This window comes from Triticum aestivum, chromosome 7D (assembly GCF_018294505.1).
Source record: "Triticum aestivum cultivar Chinese Spring chromosome 7D, IWGSC CS RefSeq v2.1, whole genome shotgun sequence".
NCBI lineage: Eukaryota > Viridiplantae > Streptophyta > Magnoliopsida > Poales > Poaceae > Triticum > Triticum aestivum.
The window spans coordinates 600,611,851-600,621,351 of NC_057814.1; the positions used below are offsets into that span (position 1 = coordinate 600,611,851).

At 48.6% G+C, this 9,501-nt stretch overlaps 1 protein-coding gene across 1 annotated transcript; it reads right to left on the minus strand.

Moving 5' to 3' along the window:
* Positions 1–877: 877 nt before the first annotated feature.
* Positions 878–3,962, minus strand: LOC123167543 (tetraspanin-8). The gene is made up of 2 exons (XM_044585380.1): positions 3,374–3,962; positions 878–1,359 (listed from the first exon to the last, which is right to left on the minus strand). The coding sequence occupies exons 1-2, from the start codon at positions 3,875–3,877 to the stop codon at positions 1,054–1,056; spliced, it is 810 nt and encodes a 269-aa protein (XP_044441315.1). The 5' UTR covers positions 3,878–3,962; the 3' UTR covers positions 878–1,053.
* Between the last annotated feature and the right edge of the window lie 5,539 nt (positions 3,963–9,501).

Consider the following 9,501-nt stretch of genomic DNA (forward strand, 5'->3'; position numbering starts at 1 on the left):
TACGTTGTTGAAGTCGTGTTGCGATGAAATACGGAACACGCACATTAGATTTGGAAGGCATTAGGAAAAGAACAACTTGTGAGTGCTTGACTCATTGTGATGCACCTAGTCTGCAACATTGGCCCTAGGTGAAAACTTGATCCTAAATATGATGGGGCTAATAGTCCCAGACAAAGGGAGTAATTCACTTGCTACATTGGCATGCAGTAAATCTGGGTCTAATTGACTCACCGTGTACTTGAGAAAAGGAGACAAGGTTACAAGGCGGAGGTTCCTCTGAGGAATGTAAGACATGGTCTCCATGATGATCAGGGAAACAGCCAGATTCATCCTTGCCATGTGCAAAGCGGTGAAGAATATATCTTCATGGAGGTCCGATGAGTGTACAGGGCTAGCGAGATAGCCACACGCTTTCTAGAGCAGCTGAGAGTGGAGTACAATGTTAATTTGTTCACCCAAAAACATGCAATTTTTAACAGTCTATAATAAGGGCCACATGTAGTATGTAAAGAACTCTTGGGCAGGGACCTCACCTTGGATTGACTGCCATTTTAGTAGACCAAGGCGTACTAGAAACTTGAGCCATTGAAAACTTTGAGGTGCATCTGGCACATGGTTGATAGGTGAGAAAAGGAGCAAGATAAAAACTTTTGAGGTAGTGAGACAAAATTGCCATGGATGCAGATCAAAGCAAGCACCTATGGCCAGTAAAATGAGGGCAGCTCCTCTGTTTGTACATTCTGGAGGATCCTGTAAAGTTGACTATGGTCTCTGGGGTTCCTAGTTGCAAGAATCCATGGAGCAACAATGCATTTGCAGACAGAAGCAATAGACTGATTCCAGGAACAGGTGCTTGCTATGCAAAGGACAGAAAAGATCACAGGCAACTTCTGAACATATCTCATATCATGATAATAGGAACCTCCAACTATCGACAGTTCAAACATCATCGGCGCTATAGCATAGACGATAGTGTTGCTTGACACACGACAATGAGCCAACCATTAACACTGAACATCATCCTAATTACCTAAGCCTCGCCAGGCATCTCACTCACTTCCAGGCTGGGTACGAGTTGTCCCGCCTGTTATTCCTGAAAGCGCAGCACCCAACAGAGTAGACGATGATGAGGAAGATGAGGAATATGATGTTGACGGTGGCGATTTTCTTCCAGTCATTCTTCACATTAGCGAGCACGCCAGCCTTGCATGACTGGCAGTCATAGCAGAGGGCCCTCGGATCATTCGACCACGTGTTGCAGTCGGGGTCGTTGGTAGAGTTGAAGCCAGTAGGTTTGGCCCAGACGGTCTCGCTCTGGTAGGTGAAGTTGCACCCAGTTGGGGGTTTGCAGCATCCAGACTGGACACAAGAGATGTGTGTTAGTTGCAGAAAACACAACTTAGTAATTCAGCAACAGCTTTCGCATCGAAAACACAATTCAAAGACAAATGTCAAGGAGAAATGCAAACTACAAATACAAAATATTTGATGGTCTGCATGTGAGTATCAATGACAACAGTACAAAAGCATCATTCAGGGTCAGACCAAAGATAAAATATCAGTATATTGGTTTGCAAGAATACATGGTTCCTCCATGGTAGTGCAGGTATAGTGCTTATGAAGCCACAAACGGTAGAAGCTTCACAGGAGGGGAGGGGTAACATGACAATGCATACCATGAAAGTGCAGGTATAGTGCTAATGAAGCCACAAAAAGTAATAACAATGGTTTACACATAAAGAAAGAATAATGTATTTAGGTAAGCTACACCCCGTTTCTGCATTTCGCAAAAGCTAAAGTGTCACTCTGAAGAAACCACCTCCAGGAAAAGTAAGTCAATACAATAATGTCGAAGGTTTCAGTTTCACATGTGGATGCTGTAATTGACATGAACAAGGTATTCCCACAAGGGAGAATTACGATGTCATGTGAGAAGTTTACAGCACTAAGTCCGCAATTCAGTAAAGTTTATGCAAATTCTATCACAAGGCCATTCCTTCATCAGAATAGAGTACAGCAAAACAATATCATGGACATCCTCAAAATTAGTGAAATCAAGTGGAATCGATTTGTACAGAAACATGCCATGACCAAACTGAATAAATCAAGTTGAATAGCTCGCACTAGTCTCTACCACTGCTCAAATCTTCCATTAAATTTACCAGACCCTATCGGAACATAACACATTACCATGCAGCCAGAAAAGGCAGGCTAGCTGTATCTATTTGGACATGATACTATTAGACAAATAGACAGCCAAGCAACAGCAAGAGAGGAAACCACAGCAGTACAACACAGTGGAAGACAATGGTACAGAAATTAAGTAGCTAGTTGACAATATAGCATAGAAATTGTAGGTAATACAATGCTGTAATACTAGTGGATTACACATACAGAAAGAATGATGCATTCAGGATTTCAGGTAAGCTACACCCTATATTTGCATTTGGCAAAAGCTGAAGTGGAACTCCAAAGAAACCACCACCAGGAACAGCAACTCACGGATGCAGTAAGTCTTCACTTATGTCAAGGGTTCAAATTTCGTAAGTGGACACTATAATTGACATGAACACGGTACTCCCACAACTGAGTACAGTTTATGCAATGTGAGAAATTTCATGGGTACAGCAAGTCCACAATTGGGTAAAGCTTACGCAAATCCTACCACAAGGTCATTCCTTCGTCAGAATGGTGTACAAATAAAGAACAATCTCATGAACATCCTCAAAAAGTACTGAAATTAAGTGGCATCGATTTGTACCTAAACATGCCATGAACCAAACTCAACGAATCAAGCTGAATTGCTAGCACTAGGAGTGACCACTGCTAAGATCTTCCATTAATTAGCCTTTAGCAGACCCCCTATCCCAATATAATGCATTGACATGCAGCCAGAAAAGGCAGGCTAGCTGTATCCATTAGCAGTTTAGCACATGATAGACAAATAGACAGCCAAGCAACATAGCAAGAGGGCAAACAACACCAGTACAGCACACTGGAAGACAGTGGTACAGAAATTAAGTCACTAATCGACAATGTAGCATAGCATAGAAATTGCAGAGCAATTATTCATGCGAACTGAAGTGTCACGTGTGGTGGTCCATGTGGAGATGGGGATCCCTTCTACCGGTCCTGTGGAATACTGAACACACAATCTGTACCAACTCCAGATGCACTGCCACTCGTTCGACCTATCCATCCTACTGCAATGTTTCAGTGGGGATGAAATTTCGCATCCCCAAAAATCCAACTAGCAGCAGCGGGGATTTAATTTCTAACTAAATGTGGTCATAACAATTCGACTAACCCCCAAAATTGCAAGCATTAAACCACATATATCTCATAAGAGCGAAGAACAAGCGAAGAAATCGACCTGAATCGGGGAGAGGTTGTTGGTGACGAACTGCTGCAGGGACTCCCCCCTGGCGCCGAACCTCTGGCAGACCCCGCCATCGCGGAGGCAGCTGCGGATCTTGGCCCAGTTGCCGGCGCTCTCGACCCGGCGCTGGAGCCAGGTGGAGTACTCCCCGAGGCGGTATTCCCTGTAGCCCCTCCCGGAGACGACGGAGCCGGCGCCGCGGTTGGTGACGACGAAGGCGAAGACGGTGAAGACGAGGAGGAGCGCGATGAGGAGGAAGAGCGCGACGAGGTAGAGCCAGAGGAGGCAGGAGGCGCGGCAGAGGGACCCCGCGAGGCCCGCGAGGGAGAGCGCCAGGAGCAGGGCACCCAGCGCGATGACCGGCCGCTCCAGGAACCGCTCGCAGTCGGTGGTGGCGGCCCGGTGGCTCAGCCAGATGCCGCCGCCGAGGACGACGAGGGCGAGGACCAGCACCCCCGCGTTCAGCAGGCCCAGCAGCCCGTTGCTGCACCGCGCCATGGCCGCCGCCCGCCGCCGCTCTCGCTTCCCTTGTGGGGGTTGTGGCGTGCGCGTGACGGGGTGGGGGTTTCGAGTAGGTGGGAGGGCGTGCGGTGCGGTGCGGGGTTTTTAGCGTGGCGTCCGGTGGATTTCGAATTTTCTTTTCTTTTTTTGAAGCTAGTGGATTTCGAATTTGGGATTCGAAAAGGGTCTCCGGGAAAACAAAAAGGAGATTCGGAAAGGGGGCCTTTTTTCTATATGTTTTTTTTCCTTTTGGACAGGTAAAAAATTGTATTTCTCCTTTTTTTAGATATGAGAGGCCTACGGCCCGGCGTTAAATTAATGACGTCGGGCTGTTGCGTTGCGTTGTACCGTTGACTAAAAACTCGGGAAAAAAACTCCGGCATGATACAAGGGTACCCCGGGAGCAGCGGCAAAGCCCTCAAAACATGATCGAAGAACCGACGCCGAGAAGGCGGCCACCTCGCGAATGAGGTCAGTCGTCGACGATGGCTATGTCATCGCCGACGCCTAGACGTCCTGGACACCAGCGTCAACTTGTTCCAATGCCGAAAGGAGCCCTCGGCTTCTTGCCCTGACTCAAAGGGCGCCACACCGTCGAACAATGAAATGCTCACCTCCCTAGAGCACAACTGGACACTGACGCCAAGACCCCAAAGGAAGGCCTTCGAACGCAACCACCTCATCTGACTTGGCTCCTTGAGAGAGCACCATCGTCGAGGCACGGAACAGTCACACGAAGAGAAGAAGCTGTCAGCCATGAACCCACCTCGGCGACCAGCAAAATGGGACCTTGCTCGCGAGACGGAGCCTCCAAGAAGGGAACAACGCCACGACGCCGCCACCGCTCGTTCTGGAACATGCCAGACAAGGGATTTCACCTAGAGCCTAAAGGGGATGGAGGCCACTCATAGTGACACCTCCAAGGAGGGGAGCGACGCACAAAGGCGTCGCTATCACTGGCACTGACACCGTCGTGCGAAGCTTTCGCTTGGGACATGCCACCATCACCCAGGTTCATCCGTCGTGGCCGACCAAGAAGAGATGCAGACGATGACCGAAGCAGAGCTGGGTAGAACCGAAGACCACACCCGGCCAACAAACGCCTAAGTGAACCACCTTGCTGCCCAAATAGCCTATGGGACACACGAGCACCTGCGCCATGACACCCGCCAGAATGGTGTCGTTGCACCCACCATCCGGAGCCACCGCTCCAGCGACCGAGGGGATCCACCCTCACCCACCAGCCACCGGGCGGTGGACCGCAAGCACGCAGTCAACCTCCCTTGCTGCCGCAATACACTAGTAGAAAAAGGGGCATTTGTCCCGGTTCATAAGGCCCATCTGTCCCGGTTGGGGAACCGGGACTAAAGGGTCGTTACTAATGCCTAGGCCTTTAGTCCCGGTTCTTACACGAATCGGGACAGATGGGCCTCCACGTGGCCGGTGCTGCGAGCCCAGGCAGAGGCCCTTTAGTCCCGGTTGGTGGCACCAACCGGGACCAATAGGCATCCACGCGTCAGCTGTTCAGGGGCTAGGGTTTTTGTTTTTTTTCTGAAAGGGGGTGGATTTGGGGGTTTTGTATGGTTAATTAAGGTGTTTCATATACTTTGTTAGGTAGCTAATTAATTAATAGAGAGAAGTGTCCTCTTTTCTGCTTTATCCTTCTCTCAATCAAAGAAAGGAGAAGACTAAGCAGCTCAATAGGGTCTCGAGTACGACTATAGTACCAAAGCTTGGCTCTTATCTCTGTGCTTGGTCGACGCTACGTACTATACGTATAGAGAGGCCCTCGACACGCTAGCTAGTAAGAAAATGAAGGAAACCATTAAGTACAGAAGTTCGTCATGCATACCGAGAGAAGTGATCGACCTCTCCTTCTCCGAGAGATTGGTCGAACAATAAGTTTTCGTATTATCTATCCGATGCTACTGGCTACATACATATACAATATGTAAGATTTCTTACAATCCCCTAGCATTTGAACTCAAGTTCCACATGGTATTTTCCGGCTTTATTGATGACGTGGTCAAGAAAGAATCCCGCCAATTCCTCTTGAATTGCTTTCATGCGATCTTGTGGTAGGAGTTCATTCCGCATCTGCCACGTCTAATTTGAAGAAGGGGTTAATACATATATATGAATGAAACTCAACAGAAATGATGGTGTAATAAAATGAAATTGTGAATATTATTGCTTACGCACTTCATATTGTCTTTTAGAGTAGCCCCGCTTATCTTTGCAAGTCGCGTTGTAGATGAACTCGCACAGGTAGTATCCACAATAATCATTCCCTTGTTCCTACCACAAGCACTTTACGAGAAATAGAGGTCAATCAAACTGATAATGAAGCATTATAAATGGCATTGATGGAAGTAGCTAGAATCAACGGGAGATGCGCGCAACTAGCTAGCTAGTAGTACTTACTTTCGGGTATGTATATCGCAGCTCCTTCGGCAGTCCCAGAGCTTCTGCGGTGAACTTTTTCCAAACCCTGCAAGACAAAGAAATAATTATTAGTTGAGATATCAGGAAATGGACAAAAAGTTGCCGATATGGTGCGATAATGATCGATTGAACTTACTTGTTGAGAATTTTAGTCATGTCCGCATAGGTCTCGGGATCTTTTCGTCTCGAGTCTAAGACGGTTACTAGTCCCTGCTCAAGCTTAATCTCCAGGAGAATATAGTGGAAGCTGCGCACGCATGCATAACTCATCAATTACATTACTATAACCTTGCTCGAGTAATAAGGGAAACCGAATATGCACACGACAGTAACACTCACTCGAAGTTGTAAGGAAAGAGTATTAAATCCTTATTTTGATTTATTATCAATGATTTGAGCAAGTTGGCCTCGGCTTCTCTGGCGCTCTTTTTAAGCTGAAATTCATCTATGAGATTTGTGTTAATGAACCCAATATCATACTTTTCTGCTTTTCTGACAATCTTCAATCTGCATAATATAGTGAGGATAATTATAAATACATGCAATGAAAGAGCTGAGCTATATATAGAGACTTAATGACGGAAGTAGTACTTACAGACAGTAGCAAGTGACCGTTAATTTATCGAGGGCCTTTTGATTGAAGAACTGGAAGAACTCCTCAAATGGAACATACAACAGATCAATTCCAACGAGGTCGTGCTCCTCTTTAACTCTCAGATACAAAGCATCCGTCCCCCCAGACTCTCTGCAGGTTTTCATGTACCAATCATGGAATCTTTGCATCATCGTTGTTAGAGATTTTTCATCTTTGATGAGAGGCTTCATGTACTCGTATCTGTGTTTGTCCACCTCCAAGAAATCATAATGTACACCGTCGGGCAGGTAATCTCCAAGATTACTATAACCGGGCACCATCCCCAGATCATTAGCGACGATGTCGCTAGACACATTGAGCGGGGGGCAAGATTGGTTTGCTTGTTCGCTGAGCTGGGCATTTTTTTCCCAGCTGCTCGTCGTTCTTTTAACCTTTGATCACTCACAGTACTTCCCGACCGCTCCGCTTCGAGATATACCTTTTCAGTAACGCGCTCATAGTTGGTTTTCGGCAGAGACTTTGGTGGTTTCCTCAGGGCATCGATAGTGCGCTTTGCTTTCACCGGATCTACCTTCTCCTCCGGAGGTGGATGTCTCTCTGCTTTCGCCCCTTCAAAGAAGTCCTTCACTTCTTTTTGCACGATCTTCTTGTTTTCTTCCACGGTCATCTCGTATGGTAACTTCTCTCGAGGCTTGAGAGGTGGACCGTATCTGTATTGCCTCCCGCCTCTGGCTGTACTGCTAGACGCCGGAGCAGACGGAGCGGCTGCGGCTGTCTTCTTTCGTGCTTGCTTACGAGGCGGAGGAGAAGGACTACGACGCGCCGGAGCAGCCGGGGCGGCGGCGGGTCTCTTCCGCCCTTGCTGGCGAGGCGGATAAGGAGGAGACTGGTGGCTGCTCGGGCGCGCCGGCGTAGGCGGAGAAGGAGGCGGAGTGCCGCCACGCGCCGGAGAAGGAGGCTGAGTGCCCTGATTGTCACTCGCCGGAGGAGGAGGCGGTGGAGGAGGTGGAGTGCCCTGACTCGCCGGAGGAGGAGGAGGCGGAGGCGTCCAGTTCGGAAGGTTAATGAGCTCCTTCCACCATAGGCATGGAGTCTTCAGACAAGAACCCAGCCGAGTCTCCCCGTCACCCGTAGGGTGGTCAAGCTGGAGGTCCTCAAATCCTTCTGTGATTTCATCCACCATCACCCTAGCATATCCTTCTGGAATCGGCCGGTAGTGAAAAGTTGCGCCAGGTTCAGGAGGTGCAACAGAGCCAACAGCCGCCTTGACTTTCAATTCCATCCACTGCGTCATAAGGTGGCAATGCTGAGACTCCTTTCCCCTCCATTCGGTCACCGGAGCCGTCATCACGGTGTCCTTCCCCCTCCATTCGGTCACCGGAGCCGTCATCACGGTGTCCTTCCCCCTCCATTCGGTCACCGGAGCAGTCATCACGGTGTCCTTCCCCCTCCATTCGGTCACTGGAGCCGTCATCACGGTGTCCTTCCTCCTCCATTGTTTGATCATCGTCGTAGCCTGCTTCTTCATCCTGTCTTTCCAGACCATCAGTGCATGTGTCGTTGAGAAACGACAAGACGGCATCACTTCCGTGTGCGATTATCTCCCCCAACACCGCTTCTTTTGCTTCGTCTCGGGGGTGCGGATCCATAGTTTCTGCAAATATTTACAAAATGGCAATTATTATTCAAACATGACAGATGGATATATTAGTGGCAAACGTTGAACTAGCTAGCTAAGCACAATAAGGAATCATATTAGTGGCCTGGCCTCGACGCTTCTCTATGGTTTGGGGTGGCCTCGGCAACGCTTCAAGGGTTTGGGGTGGCCTCAACAACGCTTCAAGGTTTCGGGGTGGCCTCGACGACAACACTCTTTTAACTTGGTAAATTTGGGTGGCCTCAAAAGAGTTTGTCGATCGGGTAGGGGCGCGGTGGGAGGGGGTTGGAGACCGACATTGTTTTTTTAGGGTTTGGGTGTCCTCGAGAGTTTTGGTCGAGCGAGAGGGCCGGGGGGTGCTCCGGACGTCCCCCCTCACTTTAACAAAGAACTACCTTAAAAAAAGACTTGCTTCGTCGCGGGTCCTTCTTCATTTTTTCCTTTGTTTTTCTTATATGACTGTTTTTGTTTTCATTCTACATGTTCGTACATATGAAAAAAAAAGTTTCTATACAAGAGTGCACAATTTTTATGAACAAATTACAACATCTAAATAAATATAACTATACATCTGAAATTTTCCTAATCTTAAAACTAAACTAAACATAAACTAAAATAATCTAAAAAAACATGTAAAAACATCTAAAAATAGCATCTAAAAACATCTAAAAATCTAATAGCTAGCACAGCGCAGGGGCGGAGGGGCACGGTGGGCGGCGCGTCGGGGCCGGCAGGGGCGCGAGGGTCGACGCCGTCGTCGGGGCAGAGGGTGTCAGCGGCGGCGGCGACGTTGAGCAACCTGACGGCGTCGGTGGCGGCGGCGACGGCGATGTCGAGCAGCCTGACGGCGTCGGTGGCGGCGCCGACGGCAAGGTGGAGCAGGGGCGTCGGGCGGCGACGGCGAGGAGGAGCAGGGGCGTCGGG

What these genes read in the sequence shown, in the direction of transcription:
- LOC123167543 (XM_044585380.1), bottom strand. Translation starts at nt 3,877, where the DNA reads ATGGCGCGGTGCAGCAACGGGCTGCTGGGCCTGCTGAACGCGGGGGTG. An exon ending in ACAACCTCTCCCCGATTCAG is followed by an intron (nt 1,360 to 3,373) that starts GTCGATTTCTTC and finishes TCTTGTGTCCAG; the next exon opens with TCTGGATGCTGCAAACCCCC.